We start from the raw sequence: 16,714 nt of genomic DNA on the forward strand, positions 1-16,714 counted from the left end.
CCAAAAAAAAAAGATGAGGCGAATTCGATGTGTCGCATGGAACTGGACTATAATTTATGATATCGAGCGATGCATCGTCAGTATCATCAAACTCAAGAACAAGCATTCTGGAGTTCGAGATCAACACTAATAGAAAGGACACAGATTCCAATTTGACCTACACAAATCTGATAACGATCTTGCGGTACCAACCCCGCCCAACGCTCTCTGTTCATTTCAGAGGAAAATATAGACCGGTTGACTCGACTTGACGCAAAGCACTTATCGAACATACTGATCGCACTTCCGTTCGACGCATTCCTCTTCGAAAAACAAGAGCCCCAATCATTCTACCAACAAAACACATTAACATATTTGCTTTGGAAGAGAGAGAGAGCCTACGATGTCACCTTTCTAGAAAGAATAACACTGGTCCTCGAGTATGCGAACATTTGAAACAACATCGATAATTATCATCGGCCCTTTTCCTCAGCGTGTTCGATTTTCTACTGCTCACAATTATCTCCTACACCTCAAGTAATAGTCCGGAAGCGGGATCTACACAAGTCACTTAGATCCGTTTGACCTATCGAATACGACGGATAGTGAGCGCGTAAATGAAAGCGGCTCCGTCGGACTTAATGTTCACCGACATGCACTTGTATGCGACCCTAGCGATCGCCCTGCAGAAGTGCTTATTCGCCTGATGCAAGGACCGAACTGTGCCGCATTATCTACACCTCATAAATGTGTTGATACCTGCGCTGAGCGTTTTTGAATTGATAGCATACTTCTTCCTGAAAGACTTCATACACCCATCCTTCAGTTTCATCATAAGGCTTGCTCTCAAGAATAAAATGCTTTCGCAGTGGGCAGATCAGCCGTACCCTCTTATCACTACTACAGCATTCTCAAAAAATGTACTTTGATTTCCCCTATTTTTGGACATTACGATACTCACAGAAACGTCAGGCATCTCACTCTGCATATTATGTTGCGACTCAAATGGCCCTCGCCCATAACGGCATGATCCGCGGCCTCAACTCCATCTACCTCCAAGCGCCGCACATCCCTCACAACGACACATCCACACAACGCGACTTCCTAATGTACTGTGAATGCTGGTGCGAATCCATGCATCACCACCACGACGCCGAAGAAGCCGAGTTTTTCCCGAGTTTGGAGAAGATCGCAGCCCAGCCAGGACTCATGGCACAAAATGTCGAGCAGCATCGAGCCTTCACGCCGGGATTTGAGAAATTCCACGAATACGTGAAAAGTTGCGATGTGAAAGATTTTGATGGGCCGAAGATTCAGGCGCTGGTGCACGACTTTGCGCCGCCACTGACCAAGCATCTGCAAGACGAGATCGAGACGCTAAAGGCGCTGGAGAAGTACGACAGTAAAGAGGTGAAGTCGGCGTATAAGCGGCATGGAGAAGCTCTTGATGGATACGGATAATGTGAGACTATGTCTGCCGAAAGCGTGAAATTCACTGACGAGAACTGTTAGTATCGCATTGCGCCGTTGGTGTTTGGAACGGCGGATAGAAATTTCGAGGGTGGGGTACACGACTTTCCAGCTGTACCATTTTTTGTGCCGTATGTCATTCACTATGTATTCGGCACGAAGCATCGCGGTGTTTGGCGATTCAATCCGTGCACGATGTGGAGAGATCCGAAGGAACCGGCGTTCAAGAGTACGGAGACGGAGTCGTGAATGTAATTGTTGCTTGTCGTTGCCTGTATAAATAGTAGAATGTATATGTGCGTTGATGTGATTCTAAATACTTAGCGTAACAAGGATGATCTGGAAATCGTCTCTTGGGCTCAAAAAGCCGTAATGAGCCTAGGTGTTGGATATGGGTATCTCATTATATATTAAACAGTAACCTATATGTCGTGTACCTTTATCATGATAGATCCTATGCCGTACAATTCTTCGCGCCCTTCGCGGTCTTCGTCACAACCTGCAGCACCGTCGTGGTGACTTTCTGCGCCACGGTCTTAGTTCCTGGCTCCGCTGTCACCGTTGTAGTGACAACGCCACCACCCTCTGTAATCGTCTCATATAGCGTCGTCGTGCTGACAGGCAACGTAGTCTTGATCGTGTTTGTTACATCAGCTGATTTAGTGATGTAGACGGTTTGCTGCAGCGCCTCTACAGTCTGTGTAGTTGTCTTTGTCTTGAAACTGCTAATTGTGACAGCATCAGCGGTCACGGTGGACAGTGTCGTCTTGGTCGCGAAGCTCGTGGATGAAATTGTAGTTGTAGAGGGCTTGAGAGTCGTGGTCTTGCCAATTTTGGACGTGGAGATGATGGTTGTATAAACCGTCTGGCCCGCTTGCGCGCTGGTTCGAGTTGCGACAACCGAAGTAATGGTACTTGTGACAGTACTGGCTTTCAATGATGTTGTCTTAGTGACGACTGAAGTTTTCGTAGCTATGATAGTAGCGCCCGGTTGAGTGACAGTGGAAGTTTTGACAAAACTGGTAACTGTAGCGCTGAGCGTGATGGTGGTAGTGCTTGCCGCGCCAGCCCGAGGAAGAACGGCCCCACGACGCACCAGCTGTGCTTCGGCAGTTGGAATACAAGCTTGTGTGATGGTTGACTTCTTGGTAGTTGTTTTGTAGGACGTAGTAGTCACTGTGACTGAGCTCTTGGCCTTGACCGTAGTTGTTTTGGTGCTGCTAGGCTGCACAGAGGTGGTGGTCGAGATGGTTGTAGTGGCTCCTTTGGGATAGATCGAGCTGGTGATGATAACAGTAGAGCCTTCAATTCGCGTAATCGTTGCTGCCTTCGGGGTGGATGTGAAGATCGTTGTGATAGTCGAGGTACCTTGAACGGTATAAGTGCTTGGTGCTTTGGTAGTCACACCTCCTTCGGTTATCGTTCCCTTCGTAACATCGGTTTTCGTGACAGCGCCAGGGGTTATTGTGAGACCGACATCTTCTGTGACTACGGAGGTTGAGGTTAAGGTGATGTCTGGAGAGGTGACAGAGATGGTGATGGTAGCTTTCTCCACGCTGGTCTTCGTAACGTCTGCTGCAGTGATCGACAACGTCTCAGTAATCTTGGCAATAGTTGTGGATGTAACGTCCGGGGCTGTAATCAATGTGCTTGTCGTGAGCTTCTCTACCACAGTAGTAGTGGTGAAGGCTGTAACAATTGGAAGACTGCTTGTGAGCACGGGCGTAGAGGAAGCGCTTGGTACAACAGACGCGCTGATGGTTGATGAGATAGGTCCACAGGTCTGTGCCAAATCAATACCAACCGAAAATGGTTGAGTATCTACACGCGCGAATTCGATAAAGCTTGTGGATGCAAAGAAGTTGCCCAGCTGGTACTGAACCACAGCGGCGTCGGAAAGCTGCTGAGAGAAGGCAGCGCGCTTGCAAATATTCGATCCAGGACCAAAATTATGATACTCTCCATACTGGACGCCATTCGTGTTCGGTGTCGACTTGCTCCATGGGTTCCATCCCGCTGCGCTAATCATTGAGTCGAGATAGCAATTAATGTAGGCAACACGGGAGAAGCTGTTCCAAGGGCGACCTAGACCAACGTTGGTGAAAGGTCCAGCCCCAGGCGCAGGCTTGAGCGTGCATTGGTCGAAAACGAATCCTGCATTCGTGACATTTGCCGCTCGCTTGTGGGCAGTTATACTGATCGCATCCTCGTTCGGAGAAATGGTCGAGGCGAGGAAGTATGCGGAGCCACTTCCATAGATGAAGTCGACGTTACCCTGTTCACGAAATTAGTATTGACTCAATCCAGTTTCGTTCGCTGAACGCATACCTCTATGTAAGTCTTGAAGGTGAACAGGTTTCCAGAGACACTCAACGTGTCCTGATTGCCATAAATCTGGCAGCCATAGAGTGCAGCATACTTGCTGCTTTTCACTGCAAAGGCTAGTGATGCAATATTCTGCGTTGTGCCGAAGTTGTTCCTGAAGTTGATGTTGAATGCGTGGAAGAAATTGCCCGTTGCATACACGGTGGCGCCATCTGTGTTGCTGCCAGATGTACCTTGCGTGTCGATGCCACGGTTAGATTGGATGGTTACCTGGTTCTTCGAATAATCATCAGTAGCCTCTGAGTAGCCCTTGAATATGGTGTGACCGGACTTGTTGAGAATAAGCTGCTCGTTGTACACGCCAGGATAGATGAAGATAGTAGCGTTGACTTTGCTTGATACCGGTGCAGCATCCAGAGCAGCCTGAATTGTGGTATAAGTGTTTACACCGTCGATAGGGGTCTTGGATACGAGGAGAGCGCCTAGTGGAGGCGCTGTACCATTGAAAACGGATGTGCCATTCACTGTGATGTTTGTAGGGACGGGTACAGTAATGAGTGGCTGAGGCGTGACGATCGAGTTCCAGTAGGTCATGTCAATCCACTCAGTTGAGTCCATTACAGACGAGAGCGAGTATGTGTCTGAAGTGAGCAGAGTTGCGAAGCCAAAGTTTTGGCGAGCGGCGGCATTGTTCTCCCAGTTTGACGGACCAGAATTGTTGAACTCTGCAAACGTGACGCCGCCGGTGCGCGGATCCGTAGCTGACCATATTTTCCAACCTGCAGGAACGATAGTCTTGTCGAGATAGGAGTTCTTGACGACTACAAGAGCATACTGCGAGTAAGGACGGCCCAAGTACACACTGTTTGTGAGATCATCGGTTGCACCAGGTGCAGCGGTGAAAAGGCACTGGTCGAATATATACCCACCAACAGCTGTGGACGACGCTCTGTTGTGTGCAGTAACACATGATGACTTGCGCTTAGCACCTATTGTACAGCCCTTGAAGTAAGCCTTTGAGTAGCCCCAGATGAAATCTATCGCCCCACCGATGTAGCAGGACTCGTAGTATTGGTAACCGGCGGTAGCGCCAGTCAGTAAAGTATCCTGCCATCCATCGAACGAACAGCCATAGAAGGCGATGTCGTTGCCGTAAATGGAAGCAGCAAGTGTCACATATGACGACTGAAGACCATCAAGATTGTCGGTGTTAATCATGTTGATGTTGTAGAGGCTGATTCGGCTGGAAGCAGTGGCGAAAGTGGCAGTTTCTGCATTTGAGTGGCCGACAGGTAGCGGAGACACCGAGAGACCACGGGAATAGGTAATGGTGACCTGGTTGGTTTTGTACGACTGGCCAGGATTACCGGTCGTATAGCCGATGATTCGCACAGCTCCAGGCCGATTCACAGACGGAACTTGCTCATTGTAGGAGCCGGGATACATGAAGATGGTTTGGTTAGTCGAATCCTTCGGAAGGGATGCAAGAGCAGCAGTAAGGCTGGAGAATGCAGCATTATGGGTACCGTCTACAGAGACGATAACGGCACCTACCGGGGCTATCATTCCGCTGTTGGGGTGCGCGTTGACAGTCGCAGTGGTGGTGGGGCCTGTTGTGGTGCCATTGATAGGCGGCATGGCTGAAGAGGGACCAGTCAATGCATATGATGGCTGCACGTTGTACGCGACAAAGTCGAGCCACGTAGTATCGCCAATCCATGCTGCAAGACTGTACTTGGATGCTTGCGTTTCAGTCAGGTTGGTCGCAAAGCTGACACGCTTGGTGGATGATTGCCACGATCCAGGTCCAGAATTATTGAACTCGCCGAACAGTACTCCAGAAGTTTGCGGATTACCGGTGGACCATATTTGCCACCCATCAGAGCTGATGTGCTTGTCGATGTACGAGTTCATATATACCGCAATGGAGAACGGTGAGTATGGCCGCCCAAGGTAGCTCAAACCAAACGAGCTACCATATGTAGAGCTATAGGTGACCATGCAGGAGTCGAAGACATATCCTCCAACAGTGCTTGCATCGGCTCGAGACTGCGCGGCAATGCAAGCTCCTGGTGTGTTGCTCACAATCATGCATTGGTGGAAGTATGCCGTGGAAAAACCCCATACAAAATCAACTAACAATGGGTTAGTATGCGCTCTTCAAGCAGAGACATCGTTACATACCCGAACCTTCAATATAGCAGTTGCTGAAGACTTGTGTTCCCTTATTCGCAAGCAGTGTGTCTTGAAAGCCGATGAAAGAACAACCGTATGCAGCCATGTTCGGTCCATAGAAATCAGCAGCCAGGGCGGCAGTGTTCGTAGTTTGCGGGTAAGTGTTGGCAAAGTCGATGTTGTGAAGTGCAAGTCCAGAGACATCGTTCTTCTTCGCATAGATGACCGGGGTCTGCTCATTCTGGCCCAGATTAGTCAGTCGGCCACTGGAAAATTCTACGCGCACTTGGTTCTGGGTATAATCGTTTGTAAAGTTAGTTGCACCCCTGAGTGTGACTTTGCCCTTACGGGTTATAGAGAATTGCTCGACGTAAGTTCCAGCACCAATACTGACGGTATAATCTTTCCCATCGTTTGGTATAGCACCAATGGCTGATGTTATGTTGCCGAATTCGCAAGGCCCAGGAGTCTTGGACACCACTATCGTAGCGGATGGTGGGGTCGAGCAGGTGGCCACAGCCGACATTGAGCTGCTGGTCGCGGAAACAGTCATTGTCGCGTTTGCGGAGCTTGAAGTGCTTTCAGACATGCTGGTGGAGACGGTTGCGGTCATGGGTGTAGAGCTATACCAAGATTCGCTTGTAGACGAGGAGATCTGAGAAAAAGCAGCGGCCTGAGAGGCATATGAGGCCTGGATCGATGCAACGATGTTCTGGTCTATCCAACCAAGAGATGAGCTACTGTAGCCTGAGTAGATTGCATTGGCGTAGACCTTGTCTATGGTGAACTGAGAAACCTGGTCCAGGCTCAACAAGACGTCGTACTTGGAACGAGCAGCGGCATTGTTCTCGTACGACCCTGCACCTCTCGACAAAAACTCCCCAAAGAAGACGGGCTGATAGCTGGCAGCTGTAGGATGAATACCTGCTGGCGAGACCAAAGATTCCATCATAGTGTTTCTGAAGACAGCCACAGCTCCAGCGCCATTTGGAGCTGCCAGAAAAACGCCACTGTATGTGTTATCAGACTTTGGCTTGATTGTGCTGGAATCGAAGACTATGGTCGAATTGGCCGTGGCCGTGCCCTTGTTGTAGGCAACAATCGCCTGGGGGTTCAACGGCACAATGGTTGAGTTGTAAACATAGGCCGTGAGCGAGTTGTAGAACATCTGGGTTGAGCCTTCGATATACGAGTTCGCGAAGAAGGCAGTTCCCGTCGAAACCGAGATTACAGTCGTTCCTGGCGAGACAATAGAACAACCATAGAAAGCAACATTGCTGCCTCTCAGGGCAAGAGCGACGGCCTGTGCTCCTGCTCCGGTTGTTGCACTGTTGACGAAGTTGATGTTGCGTACCGTAATGCCTTTGGCGTTGCTGGAGCCGATGCTGAGCGCAGCCGCTGGATTCGAAACAGTGACCTGATTCTGCGACCAGTCCACAGCAGCAGTGGCTGTTGCGCCAACGATAGTGACTGAGGCCTGTCCGATTGTGACGGCTTCGGTGTATGTTCCCGCAAGCACTGTCACCGTCGGAATCCCACTGATCTGTGCTGCTGTTACAGCTGCGCCGATAGCCGTAAATTGACCAGAGCCATCCTGAGCGACAGTGATGGCTGTTTTCGAGCCCGTAGATGCCTGAGAAGAAGATACCTGAGTTGTCGATGGTTGGGATAGGCTAGTGAGCGTGGAAGTAGCGTTAGATGCATTGCTCTGAGCAGCAACGAGCCCAAAGAGCGTCGCAAGGACAACAGACCGCATGGTAAGTTGAATCCTGAACGGAGCGACGAGCAGCTACAACGGTAAGAGAGATGATAGCTGATGACATTCTAAGCTGGGCGATCTCCACCGGGATATATACAAACTCGGGTGGGAGTCTAGAGCCTCCACGACAAAACGGTATGTTCTCTGTGGGGCTCACCTCGGTTCTGACCGAGAGGCGAGCGAACTGGACATGATCTGGATGCCGCCCCTGCCCGAATAGGCCACAGCCAGATCTATTAGGGCACACGTAGAGACCCCGTCTTAGATCTGACGGAACACCGCAGGGATGCGAACCGGCAGTACTCCTAAGACGTCTTGTATCATCAAGTCCTGAAGCTGTTTGCAGCTATGAGGATACGTTGAACTTTCTTGATGTCGTCCTTGAGTACCTTGGGGCTCTGCACGCACTTGACACTGCAGAGTTAGTGGTCCAACATCGAGTCGAACGTGTTGATGGGCAAGTCGCAGGTATTGCTTGGAGAAGCTAGTAGTGTGAGACTGCTTCGCTGTATCAACCATCGGCTTGTCGATAACATGGTGGCCAACTCTTGCTTGCAAGGGCACCCTAGTATCGCCATGCCTCGACAGCGCCCCGCATATCGATCTGGCAATCAGTCCATCTCAAGATCATATAAGCCGCATCCTGTACCACCGGCTGAAGCTTATCATTGGCCCTGACTGGTACGCCTTATGGGGCGGAGATTTCCTGTCCGACCATGGATCTTTATCAATTTGAAAACTTTGTGATGTGGCGTTCAACCCATCTGTCTCTTGTTGTCAAGATTGTGCTGTTCAGCTGGGTCTAGCAACGGCGCTGGGCTCATGGTTCAACGGGTTTTGTCGGAACTGTTCTTGCGGCCGATTAGACTCGCCGTTGGGTTCGGGCACGTTGTCACTTTTGGACTGGCAAGCACGCGCGAGGCTGATGTGGCGTCTTCGCAGCGGCATTTTGTACGTTCTTGGGGCAGTCGGCATGAATTCGGCGTCCGTGATATCGAATTTCAGAGCGTGGCTTGACAAGTCCGTCTCTCCATGGCTCGCATGCACGATCTAGCGAGCGGCACACGTGTTAAGCGGCTGGTGTTTCCTGGTCCTCGGTGCCTGAACGCGCCGCATCTGCAGGGGTCAACACGGTGGATTTCGAGCGGGCCACAATGTTCCTCCAATGAGACAGTTACATATGGGATGCAAAAGTCGTTCGCGTCAGTGGCGCCAAGCCATGAGATCAAAGATACAACTGAATGGGCGGTGCTGCTGTTGTTGTTGACCAGGTGGAATTTGGCTTTGGAAGCGACCCGCTCGATCTCAGATGGGTGGCCGTGATCGACTTTTGGGGCTAGAATGACGCACACTGACTTATTGGTGACTTTCCTTCTGCTGTTATGCGCCATCAATCATCACAGCCTCGGGATCTCCACCGCACAGCGTGTTAGCAAGGTCTAACTGTGCTACGCACGTGTTCCCGACTTGTGTGGATGTTGTACGATTCGCGATGCGGCCTGCCCCGTTGGTCCAGAACGTCGAACACGACTCGTGTTGAGCATCGTATGACCTCGGAAACATTTTCACAGGAAATCGAACATCAGTGAGGTCCATCAGTCACGCGCACCTGAAGAAAAGAAAGAGATTTTCTGTATCTTAGCGCGATAGTGCGCATTAACGAAGTCTCGTCGACTGGAAGGATGAGTGCATGTGCCGAGCGAGCGAGCGAGCTGATAATTCCTCTTAGAGCGCGAGTTGCTTCGCGTAGACAGGCTAGCACAAGATACCTCGTGCGGCTGGCTGAGATACAATGCCAGCATGTCCGAGATGACGTTGCAAACTTTCGAAGCGCTCCAGCGCACGCATGTACCCAAGCCAGGCTGCAAATTCTACTCGAACACGACCGAGAGAAAGCGATACATTCTTCTAGATTGAGAACGATCTCATGGAGAATGCGTACTGTGTAGTGTAATCAGTCTCGTCCTTGGCCGGCGCCTCGCTCCATGTACAAAATAACTCTCTTATACTTGAGAAGATCTTGCAGATTCAATCTATGTCAGTGTCTCACATCTACAGCCTTGCAATATGTCTTTACTTTCACAAAACACGCGACTTGTCAAAAGATCAAGTAAATATGCGCCAAAGGACATCACTATTTGACCATGTGAAGACAATCGTTCTACTGACAGTATTTATCACTGGACTGTTATATAGGAAACCAATTGAAGCTCTCTCGGAACCAACAACTTTAATCATATGATTACTGGATCAGTCTATCTGCTTTCAGAGCCGTACATAGGTATGGTAGAATAATGCGAGAAGCACTGTCAATTATGATTTCACATTCTAATCGACCCTAAAGATACATATATATGTATACACGAACGACCGTGGGAAAAACTTACAGTTGATTCTCAGACTACCCTCCATGTTTCCACTCGCAGCCACATGTGTATTCGATCTTCTTATCCATTCAAATAAACCTCCAGAAATCGACTAGCCTCATAGCAATAAGATTGTCTCGTCATTTGAAAGGGTTACATGCATGTGCCCAAGTAATGTCGCGTGCGCTTCACAAATACCCACGCTTCAACCACCCATCCCCTCAACAACTCCACGGCACTGTATTACGCATAGAACTACCGTACGCATACCGCATGAAAGTATGGACACTTCAGTATCTGTAGCGAAGGATGACTTCTCGTCCTCCGCTTTCCGCCCGGTAAGCGAAACGCCCTGTCATACCATACCAACGTTCTATGTCCACCCTCCACAAAACGCACACCTCGTCATACACAAACCATATACAATTCCGCAATTTTTTCCATCCCACACTGCCAACATGCCAAACCTATCCATCATTCACGCCTCAAACACCAACCTGACCCCCTCCACCGTCCCCCAAACCGCCATCTTCCTCGGCGCCACCGCCGGCATAGGAAAAATCACCTTAACCGCGCTGATCAAACTAGGTTTCCAATTCAAAGCCTACGTGATCGGGCGCAAAGCAAGCTTCCCCGCATTCCGCACCTTCGCTGCGGAAATGAAGGGCGTGAATGCGAAAGCCAGCTTGATATGGATCGAGGGCGAAGTCTCGCTCCTAGCCGAGGCGAAGCGGGTGTGTGAAGAGATTAAAAAGAGTGAAAGGAGGGTGGATTTGTTGTTCATGTCGACGGGGTATGCGCCATTGGGGGGAAGGAGGAGTAAGTTGCGCTCTAAAATGAAAAGACACAATGACTTGAGCAGCGCTGATTAGTGTCGAGATACGGAAGAAGGTCTGGACATCAGCCACGCGCTCGAACTCTACACGCGCATCACGTTCACGCAGAATCTTCTGCCGGAACTGCGCGCTTCGCCGGCGGCGCGGGTTGTTAGCGTTTTGGCGGGCGGCATGGAGACCGCGCGCTTTCTGGATGTGGGCGATTTGACGCTGGAGAAACAAGCCGCGTGGTTCGTTGCAAGGACGCAGCTCCACGTGGGTATGATGAACACGTTGACGCTCGAGAAGCTCGCGGAAGAGCCGGAGAATGCGGAGATTGTGTTCATACATAGCCACCCGGGTATTGTGCGGACTGGGAATTTGTTTCGCGGCTGGGATGAAGGGAGTTGGGGACCGTGGCTGAGTGCGATTTTCTTCGATCCGATTCTTAGGTTGGTTGCGATTAGTTTTGAGGAGAGTGCGGAGAGGTATTTGTATCAGGTGACGAGTGAGGCGTTTGGTGGTAAGGGACCAAAGGAGTGTGTGGTGGGGAAGACGACGAGAGGGAAAGAGAGTGGAGGATTGTTTCTTGTGAACAGGAAGTGCGATGCGGTGGCGAATGAGAAAGAGATGGTAAAACTGCGGGCAAAGGCTGGAGACGTTGTTTGGGACACAGTGCAGGGAATTGTTAGACCGTATATTTGATGCGAGAGGCAGAAGGTCATTCGGACGCTATGCACTTCCATAAGTGAGTCAAAACATGGCCACGGACCTGTTCTTCCCTACATAATAAGCGTTCTCCATTCACGTGACATCGGACGCATTGATGAGCTGCCTTTCTATGACCAGTCCATGTCACTCTCAGAATCATAGCCATCGGCTTCGCCTTGTCCGGCTTCAATAGATTGCGTGGGCACGTCCTCATCGGGAGTTGCGCTCTTAGGGTCAGAATCGCTGTTGTTCCTGTCAGAACTCGTGTGCTCCACCCCCTGCAAAGCCGCGTAAGCATTTGTGCCTCTGACGTGCAGATTGATTTCGGTTGTGGACTTGAGCCCTGCCCTCCTTGAACGTGTTGTTGAAGAACCATCGCTGAAATCACCGGACAGAGATCCAGTGCTCTGCGCACGTGAACCAGATCTGCCTAACTTGGGGTTTGATCGCTTCTGATTCGCGAGCAACTGCGCTTCCAACATTGTAGTCTCGTACTTTTCCCACGGAGCACGGTATTCCATGAGCTGTCGCCAGTCGCAAGACGTTGTCGCAACCTTCTCGTCGACTCCAACGCTGGGGTCCTGTACTTCGTCTACTTTGTCGCCGGTTTTCGCTTTCTCGTCGTTGGCTGCTGAGTTGACGCCAAGCATATCCCAGAGCACCCTCTCCTCATGCCAAGTAGCTTCCTGATCAAATTCCTCTAGAGTCTTCACCTGATGCGGAATTTCGTCGGCTTGTGTCTCAGGTGGGAGCGTTGCGTATCTGCCAGTTGGGTCTCTCGGCTGTAGAACACGTTGCGCAGGAGGTCGTGCTTCGACATCCGTAAAATGCTCCGAAGAGTCGCTGTCGTCATCGTCGACCATGTCCACGTCAATAACTTCGTCATCAGAATCTGACAAAGTGAGATTGTGCATGGGCAGTGGGGTGCCGCTGCGCGCCGCTCTCGATTTGAACTTGTTTGGTCCACCTGATGTATCGACATACTCACTCGACGAACTCACTGGACCCATGATGCTTTCAACTTCACCCCAGGGCACTTCTCTGGTGCGCCGACCCTGCGTCGTTAATTTGGATGCAGTCACCTTCAGTCCGCAACGTCTGGGTACGCCCTGCCACCTCTCGCTTCCGTTTCGCTTCATGCCGAGTACATCGATGGCAGTATAGACGTCCCTGGATTTGATCAGTGGGTATGATCCCTTTTCCTTGCGGGATCGCTGCGATCTCATCCTGGAAGTGGCCTGTATGATTGCGGTCTGTACGAGACGTTTAGTCACGGAAAGGACCAGTCGATGAAAGTCGTTTAATGCTGTACGATAGATGGACGGCTCTGTGGCAACCTCGGAGATGTAGTGAGACCAGTGTGGCCAGGGAGAGGGAATGTCGTCTGATCGGTTCATGAATACTTCTCGGGACAAGGTGAGCATCACTTCGGGCTGGAGAAGACGTGCCTCTGGTATCGCCCGCAGAATGGGGGCTTCAGAAGTATAAGCCGGAGGGACGTCTGTCCCTACGGTGGATTCATGCATGCGCTCCAGAGCAGAATCTGGCTTGACAAGGCTAGGTGGGTCCTTTGGGTATACGCAGTTGGTCCCAGCTTTCACACATTGAGCGCATGGAACCTGGCGGTCGCACTTCCTCTTGCTTTTCTTGCAACTCGCGCATGCCCTGACATGTCAGTTCAATACCAAGAAGTTACAACGCATAGACATACCCGGCGACCCCTTTGCGATACCTACTCGGCTCTCGTTCTCCAGACACAGAGGCAGGCCTCGATGGGACACTTCCATTGATGGCATCCTCGATTTCCTCGGCTATGGAAGGCGTTATGAGCCAGTATTCGCCATAGCGCTCTTGTTCCTGTTCAGCGTCGAACCTCTCCTGGTACCACGCTAGTGCATCCGCTGCTTCTTCCAGCGTTTGACTGCACGCATCGCCAAGCTCAATCGCAGCAGGAATGTCGCGCAGTGTCACCTTTGCGTCGACGTGCTTGGCAGCTGCATCCTGCAGTACAAGGAGAAAGTCGCGTGCTTCTGTCTCGGCTTTGGTGCCTATCGCTCTTGCTATGCCCGGTAGGTCGTCCTTGCCTAATCGCTCGAGGGCGGCGAAGAAGACAGCCTGCTCACTAGGTGACCAGGTCGATGTTCCGACTTGCTTGGTGTAATATCGCACAGACTCGTCGGTGTGGAAGCGTGAGGCGGCTTGCGTCACTTGCTCATTGAAAAGCTCGCGGTATTCGTCGTTGTAGTTGGCTTCTACTGTGCGTCTTCGGAGAAGATCATGTTTACGGAGGCCAGCTGCATCGAGCTTGAGTGAGCCTAGCCGTCGTCGCTTTCGAGGCGTATCGGGAGTGCTGGAACGGCGGCGTGGTGGTGAGCGGTTCTCGTCATCCTCGTTAGAACCCATCGTGGGCGCAGCAGTCGAGGTTGTATGTACCCGCCGTGCTCAACACGTAAAGTTGAGGCGCGGACGAGTGCAGATATATCCAGGCAATCCATGGTGGTGAAGGGTGGAGTGCTGCGCGAGGTGAAAGTCGAGAAAACATTTAGTGGGGTTAAGACGCGCCCGCCCGGCGTTAAGCTGAACTGAGGCGTGCCCTTGGCTGCGTCATGCATCGTGCAGGTGACTTCGCGACACTTTCGCACCTCATCCTGCCTCGGACCACGTCTCATGTTTGCCCTCTTTCGCCATGCGCTGAGGATCTACACGCGAGCGGGCACTGTTCCCGCGCGTGTGGCTGTCAGGCACGCGTCACGCATTCGTAAACCCAAGGTCGTAGACGTGCAGCCACCCGTATCACCGCCCCCACCACTCCCAAAGCTCAAGTTGCGCGAGTATCAAGAAGAATGCATACAAGCAGTGCTCTCCTACCTCAATGCAGGCCACAAGCGTCTGGGTGTGTCTTTGGCTACAGGCTCTGGCAAGACAGTCATCTTTACTCATCTCATCGACCGGATACCCACCACCGGCGATGCCTCGCAGACGCTCATCCTCGCCCATCGCCGCGAGCTTGTCGAACAAGCCGCCCGACACTGCACCCAAGCATATCCCGATAAGCATGTAGACATTGAGATGGGCAACAATCAGGCCTCAGGTGCCGCTGACATCACTGTTGCCTCAGTACAGAGCATCACTTCTGGCGAAAGACTGCAGAAATTCGACCCGTCGAGATACAAGCTTATTCTTGTTGATGAAGCACATCACATAGTGAGCCAGACGTATCTCAACGTGCTTGAGCACTTTGGGCTACGCAATGCTTCATCAGACTGGAGTGAGAGCAGTGCCCCTGCACTTGTTGGTGTCTCGGCCACCTTTTCTCGCTTCGATGGCAGGGCACTCGGTGCTGTCATCGACCACATTGTATATCATCGGTATGCATCATCTTGCTAAACAGAAGAGCTTGCGCTGACTCTGTAGTGACTATGTCGATATGATCGAAGAGAATTGGCTGTCGGATGTTGTCTTCACCACTGTACAGATCAAGGCGGATCTGAGCAAAATAAGCTCCAATGCCAACGGCGACTTCCAAACTGCAGCTCTTTCCAAAGCCATCAACACCGACGAAACCAATGAGCTTGTTGTGCAAGCCTGGTCGACCAAAGCAAAGGATCGCACTTCGACCTTGATATTTTGTGTCGATCTTAGTCACGTCACTAGTTTGACTGCAAGGTTTCGCGCGTATGGCATAGATGCTCAATTTGTCACCGGAGACACACCAGCCAAGATCCGCAGTGCTAGAATTGACGCATTCCGAAATGGCGAGTTCCCAGTACTGCTCAACTGTGGAGTGTTCACCGAGGGTACGGATATTCCAAATATTGATTGCGTGCTCCTTGCTCGCCCGACCAAGTCACGCAATTTGCTGGTCCAAATGATAGGCCGAGGAATGCGGCTTCACAAAGGAAAAGAAAACTGTCACATAATCGACATGGTGGCTGCATTGAGTAGCGGTGTGGTGTCAACGCCTACACTTTTCGGTCTGGATCCTGGAGAGATCGTCGAGAACGCAAACACCAAGAATTTGACCGAACTCAAAGAGAGGAAGCAGGTTGAGCAGCAGCGTGAAGCAGAGGCAGAGGAGCTCAAGAAGAAGGCGGTCACGAAGAAAGTGCCCGGGAGCATTACCTTCACGGACTACGATTCTGTCCACGATCTGATAGCAGATACCTCCGGTGATCAATTCATTCGAAACCTGAGTCCTTTCGCTTGGGTTGGTGTTGGTGAGGGAAGGTTTGTCCTGACGACGAATAGTGGCAACTATCTCATCATCGAGCCTTCTGACAAGGACGAAGGCGCTTTTAGAGCTCGATATTACTGGAGACTGCCTGCAGATAAAAAGGCCAAAAGTCCTTATGCCACACCCCGCGTTATCGCCGCAGGTGAGTCCTTTGAGCACGTTGTTCACGCAGCAGACACGTATGCATCGGAAGCTTTTGAATACATGTGGATTGCAAAGAATCAACCTTGGCGCAGAAGCCGCGCCTCACAGGCCCAAGTGGACTTTCTAAATAAGTTCAGGCCCGAGGGCGATCGTCTCAAACCCGAAGATTTGACCAAAGGCAAAGCGGGAGACATGATTACGCGCTTGAAGCACGGCGTTAAAGGACGCTTTGACAAGGCGGCTACCAGGGAGAGGGGCGAGAAGCGCATGAAGCAACGGGCAGACACGATGCGACAACGGCTTCAAGGTCAAGTCGAAGTCGGACCTATCGAGCAACGTGGCCAAACGCTCAAGAACAAAATGCTGAGCTGATTTTGCGATGAATTGAATTGATATGAACCTCCACAGTTCGTCGCGAGATTTACATCGCGTCGCGCACTTCGCGCAAGCTGGTGACGGAGTAGCGGATGGTCTCGGCAAGGCTGGCTGCGCCGCGGAGAAGCATTATAGAACAGCACGACCTTATGTGAATAGCGACCGCAACGCCTTCTAAACCCGGGACCTATCTTGCACCATGACACGAACCGTCCACTACCCACGCCTTTTTCAAATTATGCGACCGCACTTTTACAGCAATGCGGTGTTGTTCCGGGCAGATCTCGAGATGCCCAACGATGCAAACTGTCAGCGCGATTTTCCCGCAGCCCCACAGCATCGATGAGACAGTGGCAGCACG

At 51.2% G+C, this 16,714-nt stretch overlaps 5 protein-coding genes across 5 annotated transcripts; 3 read left to right on the forward strand and 2 right to left on the reverse strand.

Moving 5' to 3' along the window:
- Positions 1 to 984: 984 nt before the first annotated feature.
- SNOG_06017 (hypothetical protein) lies at positions 985 to 1,440 on the forward strand (the record flags this gene model as incomplete). Its single annotated transcript, XM_001796353.1, has 1 exon — positions 985 to 1,440. One exon carries the CDS (start codon positions 985 to 987, stop codon positions 1,438 to 1,440), a length of 456 nt encoding a protein of 151 aa, XP_001796405.1.
- A 463-nt stretch (positions 1,441 to 1,903) lies between these two features.
- SNOG_06018 (hypothetical protein) lies at positions 1,904 to 7,705 on the reverse strand (the record flags this gene model as incomplete). The annotated part of the gene is made up of 3 exons (XM_001796354.1): positions 1,904 to 3,724; positions 3,778 to 5,909; positions 5,959 to 7,705. The coding sequence occupies 3 exons, from the start codon at positions 7,703 to 7,705 to the stop codon at positions 1,904 to 1,906; spliced, it is 5,700 nt and encodes a 1,899-aa protein (XP_001796406.1).
- Positions 7,706 to 10,532: 2,827 nt separating this feature from the next.
- On the forward strand, positions 10,533 to 11,594 carry SNOG_06019 (hypothetical protein; the record flags this gene model as incomplete). Its single annotated transcript, XM_001796355.1, has 2 exons — positions 10,533 to 10,808; positions 10,947 to 11,594. The coding sequence occupies 2 exons, from the start codon at positions 10,533 to 10,535 to the stop codon at positions 11,592 to 11,594; spliced, it is 924 nt and encodes a 307-aa protein (XP_001796407.1).
- A 134-nt stretch (positions 11,595 to 11,728) lies between these two features.
- On the reverse strand, positions 11,729 to 14,003 carry SNOG_06020 (hypothetical protein; the record flags this gene model as incomplete). Its single annotated transcript, XM_001796356.1, has 2 exons — positions 11,729 to 13,265; positions 13,312 to 14,003. The coding sequence occupies 2 exons, from the start codon at positions 14,001 to 14,003 to the stop codon at positions 11,729 to 11,731; spliced, it is 2,229 nt and encodes a 742-aa protein (XP_001796408.1).
- Positions 14,004 to 14,267: 264 nt separating this feature from the next.
- On the forward strand, positions 14,268 to 16,350 carry SNOG_06021 (hypothetical protein; the record flags this gene model as incomplete). The annotated part of the gene is made up of 2 exons (XM_001796357.1): positions 14,268 to 14,968; positions 15,015 to 16,350. The coding sequence occupies 2 exons, from the start codon at positions 14,268 to 14,270 to the stop codon at positions 16,348 to 16,350; spliced, it is 2,037 nt and encodes a 678-aa protein (XP_001796409.1).
- Positions 16,351 to 16,714: the final 364 nt, after the last annotated feature.

The sequence above is a fragment of the Parastagonospora nodorum genome (assembly GCF_000146915.1).
Source record: "Parastagonospora nodorum SN15 chromosome Unknown scaffold_8, whole genome shotgun sequence".
Classification (NCBI taxonomy): Eukaryota; Fungi; Ascomycota; class Dothideomycetes; order Pleosporales; family Phaeosphaeriaceae; genus Parastagonospora; species Parastagonospora nodorum.